General features: G+C 36.6%; 2 protein-coding genes across 4 annotated transcripts in view; both read left to right on the forward strand.

Annotated features, from left to right (window-relative positions):
• The first annotated feature begins 804 nt into the window (after positions 1 to 804).
• On the forward strand, positions 805 to 13403 carry LOC135680932 (nucleoporin NUP35). Its single transcript, XM_065195179.2, has 11 exons — positions 805 to 1149; positions 4284 to 4405; positions 5299 to 5449; positions 5714 to 5750; positions 5938 to 6043; positions 7020 to 7073; positions 9440 to 9509; positions 10294 to 10353; positions 12027 to 12095; positions 12361 to 12510; positions 12874 to 13403. Exons 1-11 carry the CDS (start codon positions 919 to 921, stop codon positions 12952 to 12954), a joined length of 1131 nt encoding a protein of 376 aa, XP_065051251.2. The 5' UTR covers positions 805 to 918; the 3' UTR covers positions 12955 to 13403.
• A 3006-nt stretch (positions 13404 to 16409) lies between these two features.
• LOC135680930 (uncharacterized) overlaps positions 16410 to 26102 on the forward strand; it is a 55555-nt gene continuing 45862 nt past the window's right edge. The window contains exons 1-8 of one of the 3 annotated variants that reach the window (XM_089113802.1): positions 16410 to 16484; positions 18452 to 19101; positions 20463 to 21415; positions 21534 to 22944; positions 23182 to 23490; positions 24110 to 24264; positions 24702 to 25110; positions 25787 to 25807. In XM_089113802.1, coding sequence (XP_088969928.1) covers positions 18453 to 19101; positions 20463 to 21415; positions 21534 to 22944; positions 23182 to 23490; positions 24110 to 24264; positions 24702 to 25110; positions 25787 to 25807 — 3907 coding nt within the window. In that variant the 5' untranslated portion in view covers positions 16410 to 16484; position 18452. The other 2 variants (XM_089113801.1, XM_089113803.1) reach the window with 2 other exon arrangements.

The following is a 26102-nucleotide window of genomic DNA, read 5'->3' on the forward strand; positions in this document are numbered from 1 at the left end:
CTTTGACACCCCAAGGTGCCCTTTCTACCGAGGGGCAATTCACTCTTGCAAATAGTGCACGAGATTTTCCCTAAAACAAAAGGATTTCCGAGGATTTTCAGATAAAGCAAGAGGATTTCCACCAAAGGTGTACGAGATTTTTTTGGAGTGATTTGCCCCTCGCTTTCTATCAGGCCTATCAGTGCTGCCCCCGCCGCATCATGAAGCTGCTCCCAATCCCAAAAAGTTTGAGCTAGCTATAGTAGTCACCAAAAATCCTGGATCCGCCCCTGCAGTTTCTCTGTTTTTTAATTTCATCACTTTTTGGTTTTTGCAGTTAAATATCTTTCGAGAAATGAAAGGAACAAGAAAAGTGCAACTTACTAAAAGAGCCAGTGAACGTTGCAAATCACTGAACCAGTAGTTGGCTGGCTAAAATTTTTAATCATAATAGTTTGATAAACAGTAGTCTCCGAAGATTTGCAAAGTCCTATGACTTTTGCCCTACACATCTTTCACTTTGTCTGGCTGCTTCGCAGCTGTGCACAAAGAGAGTCAATTAAGAGAAATTCGGAAAGATTGTACGAATATTGTTATTGAGTAGGGCACATGGTTCTGATAGCTCCTTCATGAGTTTTTTCCATGTGTCCATCAGCTGATCTTATAAATATCTTATAATGTTCCCTGTAATGTAATCTTTATTGTTATTAATGATTGTATCTTGACAACTAGCATGACAAATCTTGTAATTAATTGATTTTTTGCTGAAAAAAAAGTTTTTATTTTTTTTTATTTGAGTTAAACAAAATCTAGTGTATGGAGCAGGTTATCATCTCGTTTAAGCCTCGTATTGAAATTTGGGCCTAATTTTTAACTTAACGGCGGGAGAAGCTGTCTCTTCAGTTGTTCCGCGCTTTCTTTAACCTACTATAGATCACAATGTTGTCAGACACGGCCTTTACCAACCAAGCGCATTCCCAGGATGGAATTTTCTCTCCAAAGACTAGTCTTATACCTGGATCTTTCCATGAAAGTGCATTCTCAGGTCAAAGCGGCGGGAACGTGATGATGTCGACAAGCCCTGATCATCCGCCACATTCCATTTCAAAAAGCGGAAGTTCGACATACCTACCAAATTATCTGCTAGGGGCAACTTCTTCTCCTACGACGGTAAGAGCATAATCTGAAACTTGAACAAATATTTCACTGAGTTTTAGTTAACAAACTATATAGGCCTTACGATTGTTTCTGATCCTGATGATTCTCTCTGATGATACGCACGGAATCCGCTGTGCAAAGTATCATCAATATCTTTTAGTTTAAAAGAGATATTTAGTTTATTTTTATTTTAATAACATATTTAAAGATTGTTTTAGAGGAATTTTACATTTGCAAACTGAAAATTCCAGAAGGTGTGTTAACTAGTAAAAGACTTCCAGAGGAATTAAGAGGAATTAAGAGGAGAAATCCCAGTCAATCTAAATAAATATCTGTATATATATATATAGGAACGACTTTGTGTAGCAAGAGTTGCAGTGGTTCCTATCTTGTTTCTTGTAACTTTCCATCATTGATGTTTCTTTGAGTCTTATTTAACATGCAGGGAACACAGAGCCAGTTAAAGAGTCTATATGTTAACTGTATAACTTTTATCTGAACTGGACTGACTGACTAAAACAACATACAAATTAAGATACGTATATACAGAAATCAAATTGCTGACTAAGGATAGTTAGGAAAATGTAATGCTGATGCAATGGAGGAGAAAGATCTAGACTTTGGAAGAAGTCAGCATGACTTAGATGAGTTAAAATGTAAACAATGATGAAGGGAATGCTCTGTGGTATGTGATGCTGTGAATGAGGTAGGGGATATCATGGTGATGACATTATCAACCAATGAGTAGAAAAGTGAGTGTGAAATGGCTTAAGTAGAGTCACTACATGTATATTAAAACAAAATAACTTGCAACCAAATGTTCCAAATGACATAAAGTTTTCATTTTTGAGAAAGGTCTGTAGATGGTAAGATGCAAAATTGATGACATCAATCTGGAACAACGAATTGACACAAATTTTTATGTGTGTTTTTTCATGTATGTTTACAAATATTTTGAAAAGTATGTGTGCATACCATTGAGGTGTAAAAACAACGAAAGTGGTGCTACTTTTCACACAAATGGTACCCCTTATGTAAGACGCACTGATTGTGTGAAGTTTTCAAACTGGAAAGACAGTAAAGGACATATTAAACAATGTTAAGATAATCAATATTAAGATATTTTTTGTATTTGACAGCTCTTCTTCAATACACATGTATTTTCATCCTTAAAGAAACATTTTTTTGATGAAGGTCATATCAAGTCTATAATACCCAGCACACAAATTAAATTTTTTGCCCTTTATTTTGTTATTATCCTCTGGAAAGGTACTTTGCTGCTATGCCATGATTAGTTTTCATGACAATCCGGAATATTTTCAATTTTTAATCTTGAATACTACTACACAGTACATACTACACACAGCAAACTTTCTGTTTTTGATTGAAAAGACAAAAATATTTAAAAAAATACAAGAAATTAAGACAAAAAATAGTCTGGTTTATGCATTAAAATTTTTTATTAACTTTGTTGCACATAGCATAGTTATATACTTAGCTAAACAGTAAATATCGAAGGTATCACAGACAAAATCTGCAGTATTTGCCACCATTTTTGCGAAATGAAATGTGCTGGGTTCTTGTGCTTAAAAAACTTTTTCATTTTCTGCTGCAGACAATAAAATTTCTTCTTCAATCTTTTGGATATAAATAGAAAAGCTGCATAACTTGTTGCTAAGTCTGAAGACAGAAACGCTATTCCTAGACAGCAACTGAAGCCTGGATATTAGTTTACATCATAGGTAACCCTTTTAAACAGAGAAAGTCATACAGAGACAACCTATCATCTCTAATCTTTCTTTTGAAGAAATAAAACTAGGAAAAATTGTCATTAAATGTTAAAACTGTTTAAAATGTTTTTCATTATTTAAATTGAAAACAAGCGTTTTCCTAAGTTTGTATTACTGTGTGTCTAAACTTCCATGCACTGTCCAGGCCATCATTTGTCTTATTTTACTTGCAAAGAACATTGAGCCAGAAAGGGTTGAGTCATTTAAAAAGGAAAAGGACTGAAGAACTAAATTGAATTTGAACAATTTTTTGGGGTATTTGAGAATGGCTTTGAAAAACTGGTCTGACAATTGACAGAGCCCTATCATTTTTTAATCTAGTAGTTTTGGAATCGATCTACATACAGACAGAAAAGCTGCTATCAGATCTTTTCGTAAGAAATAGCCCATGCGAGTGGCCAAGCGCTCGCATAATTTCTCTTGCATGAGCCATCACTCTAAAAATGATAGTATTCAACAATGCTAAAAGCGTCCATAATGTTTATAAAAACCATATGATCATAAAGTAATATCAAATGGAAATGAACTGTTACGATGTACTTTAATGCACTCCAAGAAAGATTAAATACTGAATATAAATGTGCTTCGTTTATAAACTTTATGTACATCACGATGGTCATGTAGACATTAATGCTGGATGATTGCAAAATCAAAGTCTAAGTACCAATAGTATTCATAAGCATTCACTGTAGAATTGATTTTCAAATGCATTTTTTCGTTGAGATAAATATTTTCTGTGTTCTGATATATAGGTTTTGAATTGTCTATAACACTTGCTGGGGTCACAAAAGATGACTAGAAATGTGTTAATTGATGAGGCATTCATTGCTCAAAATTTACTGTTTTGCATGAGCGATCAAACACTGGCGTGGTTCGATTTGCTTGAGTGCTATCGCAATCGTGAGTGATTGCTCGTGTCAAACGAAAAGACCTGCGCTATTGTGCAGACAGAAGGAGTTCTTTTTTATCTCTGTGACTCCATTGGTGATTTTCATATAGGCATGTAGTACTGATGGGACAACTAAACCGATTATGTGCCTGTGTTTTTTTGACTGGCCTATTGTGATCAACAATTGGATATATTTTCCATCCTGTTCTTCCAGACCTTAGTTCTGACCTTTTTTACTCTGAGGAAAATCTTTTAACTCTGAGGATTTAAACAGACCAAAACAGAGTCACTACCAGCTTTCTCATCAATGAAACAATTTATTTTTTCAGTGTCACTATAATAAATTGTAATTTTTTGTTGCATTATTTTTAGTTGTTTTTCTTTTTAGGGCATACAATCATATTGTAAGAATGATAAATATTTTTTAATCATGGACATTTCTTGAAAAATATTACTTCTTTTTTTAGACCCCACAGTTTGGACGGTCATTGTCAAATGTAGGACAAGGTTCCAGCCCTCATATTCATGGCTTGTCAAGGGCTTCCAGCCAACAGGTCCAAATGTCTGATTCAAGAAATCAACAAAAAAGGTACCTTTTTTAAGTTTTCCAGTGTTAATGTAGTTTGGTACAGAAATCAGATAAATACAAAAATGTTCAGCTCTCTGGCCTTGTGAAAAAAATAAATTTTTCTTTAATTTTCTTATGCAAATTTTTTCCATGTTGTGAAATTATTTGCCAAGTGTTGACTGCAGTGGGTTTCATGAATGTTTGTAGCAATGTATTAAGAGCCATTTAGATGCTATCTTTGTTTCAGAAAATTCACTTTCAAATATTAGTTTTATGACTGTATACTAAAGTCTGGTTGCCAAATTGAAATCCCCCCATTTATATGGACAAAGGCAATCAAAATTGAAAATATCATAGTTTAACAATCCAGTTTAAATACTTGCACATTTAGCTTGGTAAAAAATGTTTGTTTAGAACACATCCTGTTTGGGTAATAATTTTCTCATACCTTAAGCTGCTTTGACTGTATTCTTATCTTTATCCAATATGTGTAAATAACAGGAATTACATATTACAAGATCACCTTTATTTTTTAAATACATAGTTTGATGTTATATGACCATGATAAAGCCAATCTTTTGACAAAACCCATGCTTGTTGTTTCAAAATGCCAAGACCAACAACAGTTATATTCCATTATCTTATGGAGTGCAAAGATTCAATCAATGCCATCAAGTCCAGAAATTACCTAATTCTTCTACCCCATTGACTTAATACTAGCCACTTGAAGCTGAAAATGTTTTGACAAAATATTTTTAGTGTCATTAGTCAAGGACAATGAATTTTTAAAAAAATAAAAAAATCATACATCTTTAAAATTTGGTGAACCAAAGACCTGCTTATACACAAATGAGCTGATTTTAAAGGGCAAAGCTATAAATATATAAAAGATTTAACCATTGATTTCCTTGTAGGATTTCACCTCTTCTGCAACAAAATATTAGAGATAAACAAAGCAATGCTCCTCCTGTTGGAGGCTTGTATGATGATGATCGGTGTATGACTGTTGATGAGATTTACTCTGCTGAGAGTTGGACTGGTTGTACACCATCAAGATCCTTCATGGTATGTCAGATTAAAACTTGCACTTTATTTAAATCAACATCACTTTATGATTTATCTCATTAAAGCTTACTATGTATTCATTTCCACCAAATTGTTGTTGTTTAATCATCATCCTGAGCTGTAGATTTAAGAAATCTCTAATCTTATTGAATTCTAAGCTTTCAAGTCTGCCATGATTGTGTTATTTGTAGATTTTCACCAAGGTCATTTTACTGCTGTTAAATTTTAATCTTTATTTATGTATGCATTTAATTTTCATTATAGTCCCCAAACTCGGTATCAAGATCTCTTGCAACACCAGGTATGATTCTCTAGTTTTGGCTCCATGGACTACAGGTCACTATGTTGTGGTCTGGCATAAACAGCTTTATCTTTTTGTTATTTCTCTTCAAAAAAAGATGAAGCATGCAAATCCTAAGCCACGTATTTTGTTGTTTTGCTTTTTTGGCAAATAATTTGCAGTGATCCTTTTACTCAACCTGTTCTAGGGAGTGCAAAGAACATTGAGACGCCAATGCATTCAAGTGTCTACTCCCCAAGACTTGATGGCGTAATCCAGTCCCCTACACAAGTTGATCCTTTTTACACACAAGGGTAAGAAAATGTACCTTCGCTTACCGGAGATGTTCTACTGTGACATGACCTCCCAAATTCCGATGTTATCACAAAGCTACTCGGATTCTTGTTTTCTCTATGGCAAAGACAATTTAGAGCTGTTTTGATTTCAATTATTTTACTTTCTATATTGCCTTATTTGTTTTAACGACTTTGACTGTTGCAAATTTCCATTTCCATCAAACATTCATCTGCTTATAAAAGTCAGGTTACACGAAAGAATCAACAAGAAGACACTATTTTGTTCATAAAAATTTCCCCTAACACTAGCGTTTGTGGGCCTCCAGATGATTGCAAACTAAACATCTTCAATTGTTCAATGTGTCTCCCTTAATATTTAGTTAAAAACATCCTTTAGAACCTTCTTTTTGAATGCAAATTGTAAAGTTTTGAATGTGAAGAAAGGTGATAGGTCCTTAGCAGTCAGCATCTTGAAAAAGTTTCTCTGGCTACGCGTATGAATTATTTCCCTACCTTCATTCTCCTTCCTTTAAAAATGTCTCTAAATTTTTCTAAAAGAAACAAAAAGCACAGAATCAAGGAACTGAAGCTGCCGTCTGTCAATATTGGCTTTCGCTCTTCAAGCACCCTTTTCCTTTAAACACGTTCCTTTATTTGAGGCTGTGCAATATTTCAACTTTTCTAATGTACATTTACTGAAAGACAAAAGACAATAAATATCTAGACGCTCCTTCAAGCCTGGGCACTAGGATTGTGACGGTTAAAGAAAATAGGTTTGTGGAACACATGGATAGGCCTTCTAGCCAAAGCATCAGTCAATAACGAAAAGCAAGCAACATATTTAAGCTCCTTCGCAACCACACGATGTTCAGGGAAAGCCTTTTTATCGAAAGGGTTAATGCACAATATTTGGTTTGTTCTTGTGAACTTAAATCGATAGATCATTTTGATCTTTTATGTGCTGCAGATGTTGAGCTTTTCTCCAAATTTGTAGAGAGCGCTTAACTACAAATGATATGCTTGATGAAAGATGGGTTACAGTATTCGGGTGAGTCTCCTTTAATCGCATTCTTTGTTTCTCATCTATACTACGCGTTTCGTATGCTATCCAATCTTTTCGGGGAAAAAATATTTGGAAGCCACAAATGTTGGTAGAATAAACAACAGATAGGAAAAATGTCTGCCGCTGGTCATAGTATCGCGGGCTTATGTGCACATTTACACCTAACACGTGCCCAGTAAAATCTGGGAGGCGAAGATGAAACTGTCAGTGCCAGTAAACAGGAATAAAATAATACTCTGTGAACAATGTTAATGAAATTTACAAGGTGAGACGTAAATAGTTCCAGAATTATATCCACTAGCCATAACATTTTTGTCATACACAGTGCAAAACTAAATTGTGCGAAGATAGCGCAGCGTTCCAAGGCAAATGCAAACACAGTTGATTAGGAGCTGAAACTACGATGATATCTCAAAATCGGCACTTTGCAATGCTTAGATATTTAAATTAAGGCAATGTGAATTGGTCACGATGACAAACCTTTAATGTGCCATTATCAATTTTACTGACTTTTATGAAAAATTGGCAACAGTTGAAAAACAGTCTTCTCCAATCAAATTCCCCCATTTTTTACAAGCTCTTGGTTGAGCTCGCGCTTTCAGTTTATCATTCATAATCCATGTGCAAAAAAACAAACGGATGCGCTTAAGTGCATGGTCAGGCTGAATCAGGATTTGATGAAATAATTTTATCGTGTTCGTAAATTGCTGAAAGCTTAATGGTTGATATAAAAATATGTTGGACCCGAAAGATTTCAGTGCAGACAAAGGAATGATGAAATTTTTTGAACTGGGAAAAGACTGGACAAAATGTGGCATTTGAATGAACGCTTTTGTTTTGTGAGTTTTGAGCTACATATATATTCAAGCTAGTGTCTTTTAGGAACTGCCTAAATGTTTGATGTTTTTAAATTAGCTGATAACAAGCAACGCGAGGAAACGTACAAACTTTTCGTTGCCTCAAACTATTAACAATTATCTAAAAATTATCTCGTTTGTTTTACTCTTCCACACTTCTTTTTCCTTTTTCCTTTGCTCAAAAGTAAACATAATAAAAATGTTTTAACCAAACAGCAGTCACTAGCCGCTCAAGTTGTTAAAAAGTCCAGGAGAGCAAGTTTACTCTTTTGTATAACAATTAAGGATTTGTCTGGGCAGATTTCAAATACACTTAAAGACTTTTATATTTTCGGTATTTTTATTTGAAAAAAGCCAAAACGCTAATTTTGTGGCATGTTTCTACTTTTTCGTGCTATTCCTTAAATTTTCAAGCTCGTTGTTTTCCATATTGCATCAGCCGATCCTACAATCCTGGCCAAAAGGTTAGTGGACTGGAGAACAAAACCATTAAAATTGCAATTTTACCCCAATAATATTATCAAAACCCCCCACCCCTAAAGCAATGTTGGTTTTCTGGAAAATACCAAAGTACCAGCTTTCGAAATGAGTAGAAACAAGCATATCAACATTGACTGTTGGGGATGGGGAGCGTATTTTTTCAAAAAGACTACAATTTGCCAGCCAGTCCAATAACTTTTGGCCAGGATTGTAGTCTTGAAAGAGTAAAATCATATTTTGGGAAGAAAAAGCTTTTTTCATTCGTTATGTCGATGTTATACTATTTCGTTCTAGCTTGAAGAAATGTGAAGCAGAAAACTATATACTATATACTTTGTTTATATGTTCCTTGTTTTGTTTCTTTAATGAAAGCAGGATCGGAAAATAATAATCCTTCCAAATGAAAGACTTAAAGGGCTTATAATAGCAATGCAACCAGTAGCTGCTGTAGTTGATGAGATGAGTTGTGGCAAATATTTAGGCCAGTGTTGTCACTCTTATTCCAGGGTCTTCATTAATTTTTGAAGTAAAAGGCTCACCTGTAAAAGTAGGCATCTATAAGTTTACTAAAGTTTGTGCAGTCTTACTAAAGTGAAGGTGAAAGTAGGCGGAGAAGGTTTGATAATGAAGCGGCAGACTCTCGCCGGCTTCTAATGAAATCCCTGTTATTCTAAACGAACGTTTTTACAAGCATATCGTAATTCAAATTTGATTGTCTGCCTTAATATCTGTGATCAAAATCATCTTTAGTTTGTAATTTAAGCCTAAAATTGCGTGAGTCGGTCTAGACCCATATCGGTGAAGATTTTTAAAACTATTGACAAGGACTTATAAACATTAAAGATTTCCGTTTTTGTTGTGCTATTTTCAATTGTATTTTATCTACAGTTTCTTTCATGGCTCACTGAGTTTATTTATAAATGTTTGTAAAACGATACTTATCATGTTAGCTCTAAGTAAATAAGGCTATTTCTGTTTAAGTTTGATTTATAGCTATTCAATTTTTGTTTTCAGTTTCCCCTTTTCTATGGTCGGCTACATTTTAGAACAATTTTCGCAGTATGGACTCATCGAGAAAAAGGAGGTAGTATAGCACCTAGTTTCAAATTCATAACCTATTTTGAACAGAAGGGGGGTAAGGACTTTGTCTAATGCTTAAAACTTATAGTATTTACCAATTTGATCTAATACAACCTGTATGAAACCAATAATTTTTTGCTGAGACGTGGGTTGATTCACAAAAGAGCTTCGTACTCTACTGTTATCCTTATGGGATGAAAGCATAGTTTTATTGGGCTCAGTCGGCGGCGGGGTTAGGGCTTTACAGAGTCAGCCCTATCGTACCCTTGTCCATCATTCAGAAAACAGTACAATTGAGAAAAAGGAGGTTTTGTTGGATTTCTCATGCGACTTTCTTGGCTGCATGGAAAGAAAATTGCCAACTCAATGCATTTTGGGGACTATTTTGTTTCTTCTAAATATTTTATTTCGAAGCCTTATTAATTTTCTAAAACCAGTACGCTTTGAATTACATCGTTGAGGCACTGTTGCTAAAACTGTTAGGGACTTTTTGCTATTGATATATCAGTCACCCTCAGAAGTATGACTTCCTTCTGTTCTGCTCCTTTCTTTCCCCTCTTAACACTTATTTTTGCTTATTTTAATAGATTTTTTTGAATCCCTGCTCTCATTTCGGTAATGGAAGAGCCTGTCGTTTTGCTAGTATATCCGCTCTCGACTCCCGCCTGCTTTGCTACTGTTTCAAGCAGCTACCTTCTCGATTCAATAATTTTTTACATTTCCTATTCAGATATTGCTTTACATTTTACGTATTGTACTTATTCTAATATGGTATGCCTTTTTGGTAGATAAAAAGTAACGTCAATTGGGTACATATACAATATCAGTCAAAACTACAAGCTAAAAAGGTATTTATATAATATTTCACCCGCTTCATTTGTTTTTATTTTACTACTGATAGATTTCAATTTTGTTCGCCTTGTCTTGTGATTAAAGCAGCTGGAATTTTAATCTAGATTTTAGCCTCATTGCTAATTCAGGGTTAGCAATTCTGGAAGAAAACAAATATTTTGAAAAATACTAAAAATTTTATTCTGACACATTCCAGAGAATATAACGTCAGAATGTTAATCGAAAACCTAAAGCTAGGAAATATTTTACTTCGTTGTGGATCGAGACAGATTCATTAGAAATGGAATCACATGATTGTAAAAGTTGTCCAATTAATGACGCTTGTCTATCAAGAATATTGCCAATGGTGTCCAAGAGTGAAAATGAACTCCCTCTGTTTACACAATAGCGGTTTATGTAGATGGGTTCTAAAACTGCCAGGTGGAACAATGAGGGTGGTCCGCCTATTATTAAAAACATGTCTTTATCAAAGTTTTTTGCAAAATCAGGGTTTTCTAATGAATCCTGCCTCAGTGCAAAATTAGGCATTTTAGTTGTTGTTCTTTATCTGTAAGATCAAGAAGCTTGTTCTCTTAGGAGGAGAGCTTTGTTTCTAATGCTGGAAGGGACATCCTGTTTTATTCTATCCCCCAGTATAAATTACAGTTACTTTTTTAAGCAGCTTTGAGTTTCCTCTCATACAGTTAAAGCTCTTTCTACCTCCCCCTCTTCCTCAACCGGCACAGCAGACTTAAGCATATCGTGGACTGATTGGGATAAGGTATTCTTTGAGTGGGTGTTAGTTCTGTAAAATGTGCACCTGCTAGCCTTAACTAAATTTTCCAGTTGTTTCACTAATTTAAAGCTCTAGTCAAGCGAGACTTGTTGTTAATCTTGAAACAAATATTTTTTTTAAATCAATAAGATTCAAATATTGTTTGGATTCCTCACTTTAATTGTCTTCTTTGATCTTTCACAAGACGGCCATTTTATCCACTTGTTTTCTCTTTCAGATAAACAAAAGCTTATTTTCTATCAATTCAACCACTCTCTTTGTAACTCTTTTCCTTTTTCACTTTCCAAAATTTCATAGTTTGAAGGCCACCTGTTATTCCCTTTTAAACAGACAATTGAAACTGAAATATGAATAACTACCAGCTTTTGGCTTCTCTCCATAGTCGAGATTCCTAGCCCTTCTTGATTTATCGGTTATATTTTGTACCCATGAAAATTCACATCAGCTGCTTCTGTGCTCCTAAATGCATGTCTTCCAAATCTTCAAATATATATACTTTTTTAAAGCAATAAAATTCTTCATATCTGATAGGAAAGCTGGTTTGTATTTGTTTATCTTTCTAGGGCTATTACTTCTTTTTAGTGAGCAGATCTCCAGTTAGTAAGCAGAACTACTGCACCTTCGCTGATATCCGTAATGAAACTGACTGTACGTTCATAGGAGGAACGTTCATCATTATCTCAACCTCCTGACAATTCAAACTTTTTCTTTTCCATATATACAATTTTTCCCTTCAAAAATTCTGTTCAGGCAAACCTTTCATTACTTAAAAGTGCTGCACTGCCTTCTGAGCTCATCTCATCAGGTGCAGTATGTCAAGGAAGATAAAGAGTTTCAAATTAATGTTATTATTGGCAACAGTTAGTGAATGCTTCATTTATGCTTGCTTCTAAGGCCCTCAGCAAAAATGGGAAAATATTAAACGGAAACATCATGATTGGCGTCTGTCAGTGCATCAATAAGGTACAGGTTTGATATGCGATTTTATATAGGTTTTGGAGATTCATTCATTTTGCTTATAACACTCCGGTCTGGAATGTTTTTTTACACGCTTTCGTGACTGACCGACGCTTCAAGCTCTTTAATATGAAATGTATCAAATTGCTTCCCTTTGCGTGGTTTTTATCATATCATAATGCCTTTTATTTGAAACGTTTTATTGTTTTCAATAACATATATATGATAAACTGCGGTAGTTGTCAATGACCGTCTTTTCTGGACTGTGTAGGATGTGATGGAAAGCAGTGAGGATTCTGCAATGAACAGATCGGTTTTCCACACGCCCGCAAAAGACGCTGCACAACAAATGGTGACCCCGAAGCAATCCTCCTTGAGGCCACTCACTGCCGCCTACAATGCAGCAGCCAATCAAAATAAGGTAAATCAGTGTCAGTCTTTACCTTGAAGCCAAATATTGGTGTGCCTGAGCAGCATTTAATGTTTGTGTTTGTTCAACTGGAGAAATGATTTGTCAGAGAATTTAGGATCGGTTTCTTACAAGTCACTTAGGGGTGTTTGTTTATCATTTACCCTGGCTAACGGTCTTAACTGTGATTAGAATTTGAAATTGCATTATAAAAATATAAGATAAAAATTAAAGATGCAAGTTAAGATAACAAACATTGAAATCAAATCAAAACGAATGAAACCGTAAGATGAACAATTACCTGAATTAGACGGAATATTCTGATTATTCAAGTAAACTGATTGAAAAGCTTTGCTCTTTTTCGACAACCGCCAGGTCGTGCAAGAGGGCAAAGGAACCCCGCAGAGGACAAACTCAATCGTTTCAAGGGCAATGGAATACGTTTTTGGTTTATAACAAAAGATATCATCAAACGATAACACAATGAAGTGGAACCTCTGGGCCACAATCAAGACATTGCCTGCATTTTATTAGTAGCATAGGTGCTTCGACCGGCTTGCCACCATCACAAATCTAAGAATGGTAATGCAGAATGACTTTCTTCCTACCCAGTCCTTTGTCTTTAGTTTTGTTATATTTGCAATATTTTTGGGTATTAATTGACCCAACTTTGCTTATCTTTAGAAGACTTTATGCGAAGCCTTTTTGTAATTATCGCTACTCTATCTCCAGTCGCTTTTTTCGTTTCTTGATAATATACTTCTAATTAGAAGGACCTAAGGACCAGATAGCATTTCGTAACACCATCATCGTTTCTTTCCATTGTATCATTTTTTGTTAATTGTTGTTCAATTTTAATCTTAGTTTTGAAGTAGTTGAATCAGAATAAAAGTTATTAGAATAAACCATCAACTTTTTGCTCACAATGTCGATCAAGGCTGCTCCTTTGATTTTTCCTTTTCTTTCAAGGAAGCCGTAGTTCTAGGAATCCTAAAACACTCTATCAAAATGGAGATTCGTTGGCAAGATTATGCTCGCAAGGGCTCCTTAGAGACTGCTCATTTTTCGGTTTTAAATCACTCTTGACAGTAAGTCTGTAAGGTAATTTGGCTTGTTTCAACTGCATAGATAGAGGTCAGTCTCCTGAGATGACCACCATTTCAAGACAAAATTGCTCATGGAGAATGATGCGACAAACCTAAGGCTGAGCTAATTCTTATCTAACGTAATCTACCTTATAGACAACGCCTAGGACAGTTTTACCTTTTAGATAGTCATAAAAATATTAGCGAGAGGGATTGTAGGTAATATTAAGTATTAAAGCAATGCCTGCCAATAAGCCAATGCTCTTTAACTGAATCACATGGTAGTTCCCCAGCTTGGAGAGGTTATGTCCAGAAATGTAAAATTATTGCAATAATCTGCTACAAAATTAAAGAATTATCTTCTCCAAAATTTACAATAATCTGAGCGTAATAGATTAACAGATTAAGAACAAAGAAAAAAAAGTTGAAAATGTAGATGTAGCTATATGAATTATATAGCTTTTATATAGCGATGTCCCTGATGTACATAAAGATAAATTTTCCTGGGTTTAGATATGAAAGCATTAATTGAAGGAACAATTTTTGTATTCAAATCAAGACTTTTCCAGAGACTGGCCCCACGATACGCAAAGGATTTCTGGCCATTGCCAGATCTCATGAGGGGCGTTGCGAGGCCTGCATTGCGAGGCCTTAATTCTCTTGGATGCTGCCCAGGCAGCCTCGCGAAAAGGTTGCTAAAATATTGTGGTGCAAAAGAGTTAAAAGATTTATATACCATAGAACCTGTTTAAGATTCTTACGTGGTATGTCTTTGATAGAACGCATTGCATTCGTACCAAAATCATAGCTTTCGCATGAGCAGAATGGGATTGACAGGTGTGCCACCAGCCTATTGACGGGGAGGTTATTAAATTTCATTCACTACTATACCGGTGGTTTACAAATGATGATACTTGATAGCTTTTTCAACCAGTGATCTTCATTGATCCGTGAATTCTCGCATTTCTTGTCCTCGCAGAAGAGCATCTTAACAACGTGTTCAAGATAATTATACCACAATTTGTACAGGAAGATAAAGCTCTCGCTTAGACTTGTTTTCTCTAGTCTCGTTTCCCATCCATATTTCGTCCGTGACTCAGTTACTATTATCACTTTTTTTTGTCCAGTAAATACCCGTATTCTCCCTGCAATGATTGTTTGGAAAAGCATTTCGGCCGAATGAACTTTGTCAAAAACTGAAAAAAATACGGTTTTCGCTTTTGCAACACTAACTTTATAAAAGTTTTGCCATTGTAGAATATCTTTCCTCTATTCAGGCTTGATTATCTTGATAAATGTGAACTCTTTCAAAGTGCTCGCAAAATCTCTCAAGGCACATAGAAGTATAAATGTGCGAGGTATGTTGATATTTTGTCAGCCACATTATATTACTAGAAGTACTACTAGAAATACGCAATAGAGTCGTTATTGTCCATCTGGTAGTGTTTTTTATGCAAACCCAATCATTAGTGTTTTAAAATAAAGGTTATCTCTTTAGATTAAAGACAAGATAGAAATTTGTAAAAATGAAGATATGATCGAGATCTGCCGCAAAAGTTTACTGTACGGAACTGATAATAACTCATCGGAATGCCACCTGTTAAGTTTTACGAAAGTACATTTAAGCCTGAAGCAGTCAGGTGCAAACTTCAAGTGAAAATCAATAGGTTTATATTAGAAATAGTAGCTCGGCATCGAGGGCGTTGAAAATGCAGACAGAAGCGGATTGATCTCTTCTAAGTGGTCACAGAAAGTGATCCCAATACCGCGATTCGGATATAGTATTCAAACCGGTTCAGGTCTCCAAGGTCTGGCGTACACGAAATACCTATCTATGCCTGTGTCAACGGGGTCTCAGCTGTCACAAAACAGCATCATTACTTCGCATCTGCTATTGCTTAGTTAATAACACTTGTTTCATATTAAGATTAAGAAAGCAGTTTGGATGAGTTGTCGCTTACTTTGGTAAAAAGGTTTTTCAGGTGTTCACGATTTTTTCAAGAATATCTAAACAAAATCAGCTTGTTTTACATTCTTATTTTAATATTATGCCAGTTGAATTGGGAAATTTTACTATAGTCTTAATAAAAACTGTAAACGGAAAACAGTTCAAATTAAAATTGACGTAAAATGAGTATTTGTACTACCTTTAAGCCGGGGTTTTTACTAAGAGGAAGAACCGCGAGACAAAAGTTCTGAAATAAATTTTCACGAGGCTTGTTTGTTAGATTCAATGTGTTTTATCTCTTGGTAAAAAGAAACTAAAAATTTCAACGCATGTCGACAGTAGGCTACACCATCACTGTCTATGGTTTCTTAAGTCAGTTTCATCAGAAAACCTGGGCTATTATAATAATTATTGTTAAGTTTTTTGCTTATTTCGTTTGTTAATCAACACACACTGGGCACCAATCAGGGAGTTACAATCACGCACAAATTGTTGAGATAAAATGGAATTTTTTGCAATTTTCTACTTTACGTTGACCCTGTAAACTCGAATCCCTCCTTTCCCCCGAATCAATGTTGGATTATCGGTTTTATCTTTTGTGCTCCAAAAACATTCCTTCAAAATTGAATCAGGGAAAGTGAGAAGTTATTTTTGAAAGAAAGCGAAAAAATCGACTTCTCTTGAATAGTCTCAACAATTTTTGTCCGGGATTGCAGATTGAATGATTGAAAAGCAGCACTCAAGTTAAGCGTCATATCAAACGGCAATTTATGGTTAGGACGATTTTCATCATTATCAATCGAATTATTATGATCATGATCATAATTATGATTATTTTTACCTGAACCAATAACGTTATTTGAGATCTGTGTTATTAGAATCTGGAAACAGAGCGTTCACGACACCTGCTTGGAATGGGACATGCTTAGCTGACTATCAATATCTTCACCCTGGTGAGTCAGCGCCCTAATAACCTTGATACCTGCTTTGATTTGTTCAATTGTTTGCTTGCCTGATCTTCTCTGGTATTGTCTTTTCTTTGGCAGTTTGTAAATTTTGTAAAAATGCTGTAAACTCTGAGACAGGTGAGTAGATTTTTTCGCTGGATTTTTTTAAGTCAATATTTGTTTGTGATTTACAAGTGTTATGTTTATTTTGGTGCTAAACATTTGTGTTATGAATGGTCATTCGGTAAAAGTCACACCTCTGTTCTTGGTGTCGCATGGTAGGGTGGATTGCTTTTGAATGCCATCAGAATTGTTATATAAACACTTTTCTTATCGATAACGTTCATTAAGATTGTTCTTGTTGTAAACATTTAAAATGGTCATCACGCCCACAGATATCCGCGGAATGATTCGGTTTCCATTTTTGTTCCTTGTTCTCTTCTCAGAGCACCCTTTTCAGCTACGGCTATCACCAACATCTTTAATAATGGGATGATTGACATCAAAATAAGATAATGGATGCTAAGTCAGATTCAGAATTGCACGTCAAAACCCAGTTATCTTCTGTTGATAGATTTTCTCCCAGCTGTTTTTGAAATTACTTGGTTGGCCAATCGCAAGGATAGTTACTAAATCGAAAGTTCTAAAACTCTCTAGAAGATTTTAAATGTTCGCTCCTGTTTACAATTCAGCAGCGGTCTTAGTAACTTATTTATAAGATCCTCGAAAAACGTATTATTTTCAAACTTTGAATTCTTATTCCTAATGAACTTGAATACGATATTCGTATATTTCCTAATCCAGCTATCATTCTTTTAATTTTACCATCTTATCTCTACGCTTTCTACCCCCTCACATATTTTCACCTCATCTCACGTCCTACGTTGTATTCCTACTGCGTTCCATAAAGTTTATCTTTCGTTTCCACTTTTCTATTCTCTTTTTAACTATTACTCCTCCTAATCTTTTGACCTGATGAAAAGTTATGCTTGAAACGTCGTAATTATATTTAAATTTCTAACGCCTAAGCGCACACAGCAGATTTTTGTCACAAAAGATGAAGATTATTGTTCTTTACGACATAAATCTGTAATGTGAGGGGCAAAAATTGAAAGATTTTTGCTTTTGCGATAATCTTTGAGATAAAAAATGCTTAATATTATTTGTCATTGGTCTTTGCGACGAAAGGCAGGCTTTTTCATTCTAAAATAAAAACCAATCAAAGGTAGATTTTTTGTTCACGAGGCTTTCTTTAAGGTCTTTCCCGTCAAAGAGGAAAGCACTTCGTTCATTGAAAAATAAAAGCAAAGAAGGGGAAATATGGAAACCGTTATCCTGTGTGCAAACAGCAAGTTATTCCGAGAAAGACAAAAATCTTCGTCTTTTGCGACAATCTGCTGTTTGCGCTAGGCTTAATGGAGACGGTGGGGGTGGTGTTGTTCTGCGTGGTCTTAGCTGTCGAGGTGTACGTTATGTTGCTTCTATTGCTGGGACTCTGCGGGGCGGCGGCGTCTCTGCTGCTTTTCGGCGGGCTGGGTGGTGTTCGGTGGCTGGCTGGTCTCTAGAGTGGCTTCTGCTGAGCGGGGGCTCTCGGCTGGTGATAACTCGACAAACATGACATCTTCAAGTTTGTGAATGGTTGAGGTTGATAAAAATGCCCTTTCTATTCGTAAGGTGCCATATTTGGAAGTATTATACAGGGAATCCAAAGGCCATCATTATCGAAGTGCGCGGAAAACAAAGCTTTTCTTAGGCTACCTTGGTTTTTGAATTGTATTTTTTATGAAAGTACAGTTTGATTGAGTTCCTTTCAGCCAAAATGTATGCTATGTGCTTGACTAAAATGAGGAATTTCATGTAGAGCATCATACCCGATCTTGTTGCGCAGTGTTCTATCTACCACTATCCTCTTTCCTTTCAAGAAAGCCTTTAAATTTCCAAATTATTTTACTAAAGGTTGCTTTCTCTTTAAGGATGTTTACTTGGCAAGTAGCTGTGACTCTTGCCTTTCTGGCAGCGTCCTGTTTCGCTGAAGTGAAAGAAGATAACTCTGTGCCGTTGAGTTTTGTTGTGCAGAGGCAACCGGAAGTACCTATTACTATAGTCGCGAAGAATCGAACAGATGTTCAGGCCGAGAAAAAGGCGATTATAGATTTCGCAAGTAGCGAATTTACCGACAGTGGTGGCGGTGATGATCTGCTCGAGGAAGATCAGTCTGAGTTGGCGTTAGAGAAGGAAGAGGCCGACTATGACGACGAAGAGATCGAAAACCAGAGCGTCGAAGATGATAACGACGTCGAGGACCTCAGCAGCGGAGAAAAACAAGAATCGGGCGATGAGGAGCTTTCATTCGACGACGATGAGTCGGGTGACAATGCTTACGACGACTACGACCCCGACGAAGATTCTGCCGCTGATGAAGATGACGCGAGCGACAGCGATGCAAACTTCTCGGAAGCTGACGACGAGCAAATCATGAGTGACATCAGCAACATAAACGACTATGGTAGTGACGATGGCGAGAGTGAAAACTATGGTGACCTCGAATCTTCAGATGACAATGATGCTGATCTGACTGGAGAGGACGATGGAGAAGGAGAGAAGGAAGATGAATCTACACAAGGTAGTTGTTGCATTTTTTCTTGGCATTGACGAGTTTCTCAAGACCTTCCAAGGTGCTATACCTAAACTGTGTAAGCCTCGAGCACGTTCTTGCTCGAGAGGTCCCTTGGTTGCAGGAATTGTATTTTTTTATATTCAGCTGAAACAAATTGCATTGAAATACTGATGAAGACAATGATACTTCTGGGTAAAGTACTTGTAAAAAGCTAATTCTTCACTGTAAGTATTTACTTCGTTGCAAATATACTTTTCAAGTTAAAATAACGGGTTGGGATATATGAAGGATTGAATGAGAAAATCAGGTGAAGTCTCACTGGGGTACAATATGAGTCCGTTGTGGGTGTATGTTTATAGTGAAGTGCGATCCAAGGTTGTGTTCCCTGGACACTTTGAGCTGTCAGGGGTATTTTGCGCAAGTAGGGGACTTGGTTTTTAATTTCATTGAATCTTTTCACCATGTAGCTTAAAATATAGAAGGATCAATTGAGATTTCAACTTCAATTACGAGTGATAGTTATTAAAAACGTTTTTTGAAGCTTGAGTTTAAAATGACCTTCGCAAGGAAATTCGAGACCCTTCACATTTGCCACTACTCCAATGAAAGGTCTATTTTAAGCCACCAAGGCCCTTTTGTAATTAAAAAAAAATATGAAATAGCGTAATTATTTCACTGAAAAATTTATGTTTGATCCTCACAAAATCTTTTATTTGGTTAAATTTAAAATTTTTGAACGTTTGATGGAATATTCTGTACAAGCACTTTAAAATGAAACAAGTCGCGACTGTGTAGTTTGGTCACATATCGGTCTGCTATAGATGCTCAATAAAGAGTCATTTAAAAACATGAATTTAAAGATACCAATATTCCATTCAGGATTGCATTCAAAGCCTTTCATTGCTAAGAGGTTTTTTTGCTTGACCCTTCGTATGTAAGATAGCTTTAGACCAAAGAGGATATTCCGGTGCTATATTGGTAGACCTATCGAAAGTTTTCGATTGCATTGATCATGAATTCCTGATTGCAAAATTACATGCTTATAGATTCTGCAGAGACACTCTGCTTCAAATCTTTAGTTACCTGGCACATTGGAGGCATAGATAAAGCCTTCAGCACATTGAAGAAAACAAAACTACGAGTGTCACAATGGTCGGTCCTAGGGCCTCTTTTGTTTACTCTTCTTGTTGACTGGTGCCGATATATGTAATTTAGCAGATGGTACAACTTTGTATTCGTGTGATAACAAAATTTAAAATAATTCTACAAGGTTTGAGCTTATACGCAAGCAGAGTATTCGGAAAAAAGCATCAATATGTATGAAAATAATTTAGATCTATTGACAAACTTTTCTTGATAATCTGCAGAAGATCAAGATGAGGGTGAAGATGACAACGGTACTGCAACCGAAGAGTTTGGAAATATTGAAGGCGATGACACTGCTCCCGAAGAAGATAACAAGGGTGATGTCGCAGATGATGATGGCGAAGAATTTTCGGTTGACGTCGAGAATGATGCCGAGAATGATTTAACGGGGCAAGACGAAGAGGGAGGAGACGAACAGGGAAGTGACGAGAATACAGATAACGAAAACACAGGTGAAGTTGCTGATGGAAACGAAAGTAGTGGTGATGAGAATAGCAACACAGATAACGAAAGCACCGGTGAAGTTGCTGATGGAAACGAAAATAGTGGCGATGAAAATGGCAATACAGATGACAACAACACAGGTGAAATTGCTGGTGGAAACGAAAGTGGTGGTGATGAAAATAGCAACACAGATAACGACAACACAGGTGAAGTTGCTGGTGGAAACGAAAGTGGTGGTGATGAGAATAGCAACACAGATAACGACAACACAGGTGAAATTGCTGGTGGAAACGAAAGTGGTGGTGATGAGAATAGCAACACAGATAACGACAACACAGGTGAAATTGCTGGTGGAAACGAAAGTGGTGGTGATGAGAATAGCAACACAGATAACGACAACACAGGTGAAATTGCTGGTGGAAACGAAAGTGGTGGTGATGAGAATAGCAACACAGATAACGACAATACAGGTGAAGTTGCTGGTGGAAATGAAAGTGCCGGTGATCAGACCCCTGGAAATGCTGATGAAAGTACTGGTGAAACTAGCAGTACAGATGGAGATGGTAGTCAAGGAGCTGGTGGTACTGGAGGTACTGATGCTGCAGGATCTGAAACACAAGCAGAAACTAGAAGCAAAGTTGGCAGCACATCTGCATCAATGCCAGGATCGGCAGCTTTGCACGCACCATCAAATTTAACCATGGCTGTAACTGGTCAAATTCGAGGCAATGTATGTCATTTTTGTTTCATACTTCTAGCATTATATGTAAGAATTCGTATTAATTAATAATGTTAACATCTTGGTTTTTTATATTTTTTCCATTGGTTACATCTGGTTCATTTTATAGATACCAGATTCAGATGAGTCGCCATCTAACGAAGCGGCTCCAACGCCCCAGACACTGCTCGATGATTCTGATACAGACAAGAAAGAATCAACCATCACAGCTAGAGATGGTACTCAAACTGGAGATGGCACTGCAGCAAACGAAAATGGAGATGAAAATGCCGATGTTGATAATCAAGAGGGAGGTGAAGGTGAATCAAACGAAAACGGAGATGAAAATGCCGATGTTGATAATCAAGAGGGAGGTGAAGGTGAATCAAACGAAAACGGAGATGAAAATGCCGATGTTGATAATCAAGAGGGAGGTGAAGGTGAATCAAACGAAAACGGAGATGAAAATGCCGATGTTGATAATCAAGAGGGAGGTGAAGGTGAATCAAACGAAAACGGAGATGAAAATGCCGATGTTGATAATCAAGAGGGAGGTGAAGGTGAATCAAACGAAAACGGAGATGAAAATGCCGATGTTGATAATCAAGAGGGAGGTGAAGGTGAATCAAACGAAAACGGAGATGAAAATGCCGATGTTGATAATCAAGAGGGAGGTGAAGGTGAATCAAACGAAAACGGAGATGAAAATGCCGATGTTGATAATCAAGAGGGAGGTGAAGGTGAATCAAACGAAAACGGAGATGAAAATGCCGATGTTGATAATCAAGAGGGAGGTGAAGGTGAATCAAATGAAAACGGAGATGAAAATGCCGATGTTGATAATCAAGAGGGAGGTGAAGGTGAATCAAACGAAAACGGAGATGAAAATGCCGATGTTGATAATCAAGAGGGAGGTGAAGGTGAATCAAACGAAAACGGAGATGAAAATGCCGATGTTGATAATCAAGAGGGAGGTGAAGGTGAATCAAACGAAAACGGAGATGAAAATGCCGATGTTGATAATCAAGAGGGAGGTGAAGGTGAATCAAACGAAAACGGAGATGAAAATGCCGATGTTGATAATCAAGAGGAAGGTGAAGGTGAATCAAACGAAAACGGAGATGAAAATGCCGACGTTGATAATCAAGAGGGAGGTGAAGGTGAATCAAACGAAAACGGAGATGAAAATACCGCAGAGACTAATGAATTCTCCGAGGGTGAAGAAGATTTGGCTAGTGAGGAGGATCCTGAAGAGACTGAAGATAGCAATGAAGATGAAGACTCTAGTGACGTGACAGATGAAAGCCAGCAAGTAACTTATAGTGATGGTTCTGCTTTTGAAGATGACGGCAAAGAAGCTGATGATAATGAAGAATCCGATGCAATGGAAGACAATGTTGCAGAAGAGGAGAAAGAATCTTCTACTGATGACTTTGCCGATGAAGAAGAAGTTGAGGCCAGAGAACTTACAGACCCTCAAGAGTTCTTTGATAATGAGGAAGATGAAGATGATGACGAAGAAGTCTCTATTAGTGAATGTGGTAGGCAGTCTTCTTCATACCTTATTTTCCTTAGCCATTGTTACAACCACTCTTTCTTTGAATCGCTTATACTCAAATTCATTTTCACCACTAGAGGTGTTAGAATATTTCGTAGTATGACTAAGGGGATGTTTATGTGAATCCTTGCTTCAAAAATTCATCAGACGAGTTGTTATGCCGTGAAGTACTGCATCTTAAAGATTTCATATCTACAATTTATATATTAAACATTCGTAGAACCACAAGAGGCAGAGGTCAGAACATTCCGTGGTATGGTGACTGGTGAAAACAATAAGAGATGGGGAATTTTCAAAAAACTAGCCAAGGGTGCCTGGAATGCTGTGAAAAATATTTTCAGAGGAAGAAGGAAACCACCTCCCAAAAAGATACAAAAGGCAATAGAGCAAGCGAAACTGACAGGAAAAGCACCAAAACTTCCAATGGTGCTAGCGAAGCCTCCAGTAAAGACTTCCAAGTATTCACAATGGCATACGAAATTGCTGGCATGGAATTGGAAGCAATTTATCAAAGGTTATAAGTACGAAGGTATGCCAGAAAGCACAGTGAATGACTTTTTAATATAGAAATGCCCTGATGCAATAGTCTAAGTTCCTTGCTGGTATTTGCAAATGGTTTTGCATTGCTGTAGCAAATTAACAGTTTCAGTAACTGGCAAGGACCGAGATACCGGGGGGCCTTCACCCCCCCTAAAAACATAAATAGCATAAGAAAATATAGCTAATGTTACGCTTATTTATTGGGGCGGCCCCCCAAGCAAAAATTTGTATTTCGGTATTTGGTACATGGCTATTATTTTCCAAAGAAGCAATGTTCGATTTGAGGTCGCATGTTGGAAATAGGATGGCTAGGATCCTAATACGAGATTTGTTTAAGACTGTTTATAGACTATGCCCTGATTAACCAGAAAACCAAGTGCTATGAGGAATAAGGTGTTTATGCAGAATTTTCCTTTCTATAAATGCAGATAGGTCTTGATTACTTGGCTGTCTATCTAGTCTTTTATGCTTCATGATTTCATCAAAGAAATTTAGATTCTGATGCTGCCATGATTTTGTGTTCAATAAGTGTTTCTAATTTTCATTCCATTCTTTAAGATTTCATTTAACCCATTTAAGCTATTTTCACGTGTTCTGTTTGAATTTAGTTGCATCTGGGCAGGCGCATGCTGCCTTTTTGGTCGATGCCTCCATTCGCACACACATGCCTATAACCCAACGCATGGTATACAACCTGGCCAGAACTTTCTCTTTGGGGGATACATATTATACACTTGCCTCCTTTGGTAAAGGATACAATCAGGTGAGTTGCCTACTGTTAGATGATTAAGTAAAACGACGCTCTTTGTTCCTATTATCTTTAATCAGGTTGACAAAAAAACCTCTTTTGATTTACAAATGGTTTTTAGCTTTGTAATGCCTTAAGCTGTTCAGCACCAAAATATCTGTTTGCGTGAAATAGCCACTCATCATAAAAAATTCATCATAGGGAACCATTTGCTTGACAGTTTTGGCAATTATAAATTCAAATATTGAGCGATTATGTGTAGATGCTGCATGAAGCTTTCTTCAAAGTGCAAATGGAAAACACAAGCTTTGAATTTGCTTAGTGGTAAAAACGCATGTGATCCATAACCCCTTAAGTCCTATGGGTAATCAATGTATTCAATATTCCGTTATTGAAAAAAAGTAGGTTTTTGTATTGAGTAAATTTTAAACTTATCCTTTGAACGTTCACAGGTAACTGCTTTCAAGAAGATGTCAAATGAACAGGATTTGCAGCGAAACGCCGCTCTTATTAGAATGGACCAAACAAAAAGCCGCCGGATTGGAGAAGCAATGGAAAATGTCGTTAAGGTTTTTGCTGGCAACAAGGCTAAGGCTCCACAAGCAAAAATGGTCCTGTTCTTGATCGTGCGTGGTCGTACCTATGGGTGCGTGTACAAGTTGCAGGCTGCAGCAAAGTCATTGAAGGCACTCGGTGTGCGCGTCTATGTTATTGGTTTCGGCACCCGTCTTATCCTTGAGGAGTTGACCATGATCACAACACCACCCAGAATCTTCAGGGCGACCAAGTACGAGCACGTGGTTATTGGTAGCAGCAGAAAACCTTCAATTATGATTAGGATCCAACACAGGCTGCAAAGATGTAAGCCATTCACTAGCTTTAATGCACGGGTCTTCTGATCAAGGGGCGTTTTGAGTATGTTCTTAGTTTAAGGAGGGCAACGAAGTTGTTATGTGAATAAGTGAAATTGGTGGAAGCAGTTTTGTATAACATAAATCAGCGTCTGTTGATATCATTCGACAATTTTCTTGAGAAATTACTTTTTTAAGCTGGGAAATGCATTTTTAGTAGAAGCTTTCGTTAGATGATGAAAACATGCTCTCTATAAGGGACGATTGGTTCTGACTTCAGTTAATTAGGGAAAACCATGCTCTTTCACACACCCAGTCATTGACAGTCACAAGGCATTGAAAATAAGCTTAAGATTCCAATTTTACCTGGAAAATCCTGGCTTGGAGAAATGGCATGAAATTATCAAGAAAAACTCTGGTCACCTAATGTGATGTTTGTCAATAAATCAAAGAGTCTCTATTTTGACCGGATACAAAAAAGGATAAACGTAGAAAGCCGCTTTAGCAAATTCAACTAACAACCTTTAAGCAGATAGCCTTTGCTTAAGATTTCTTGTTTTTAGTCACAAAATACTGCAGTGATTGGTCATCGTTGGTCCCACTTTGAAAACTGTTATATAAAGACAATTCTTAATTGTTTACTTAATACGGAACCTTATCCTGATATCATTCTGTTTTCTATACAGGGCTGACAGGAGCTGGAGGAGGTAAGTTTGTTACGGCCAAGTTTCACCTTGTACCTGACTGCAATGAAATGTAAATCAGCTTTATCTTGATATGTGTTAGTATGCATGGATTGTTTAAAGTTGCTGCTCACTTATATTTTTCTATAACTTTACCAGCATCTGAATACGCAGGGAGAATTCTTTTTAATAACCAGGTGTATTCCTGTCGATTATTTGAGTCAAAATAACTTAAAAACATTTCATCATGTATACAAAATTCCGTATGTTAAAATGATCCTCTCACAACATCGACGTAGTAAATTCTTAGCTGAAATTT

Source organism: Rhopilema esculentum, chromosome 18 (genome assembly GCF_057945365.1).
Source record: "Rhopilema esculentum isolate cy_ngs chromosome 18, ASM5794536v1, whole genome shotgun sequence".
Classification (NCBI taxonomy): domain Eukaryota; kingdom Metazoa; phylum Cnidaria; class Scyphozoa; order Rhizostomeae; family Rhizostomatidae; genus Rhopilema; species Rhopilema esculentum.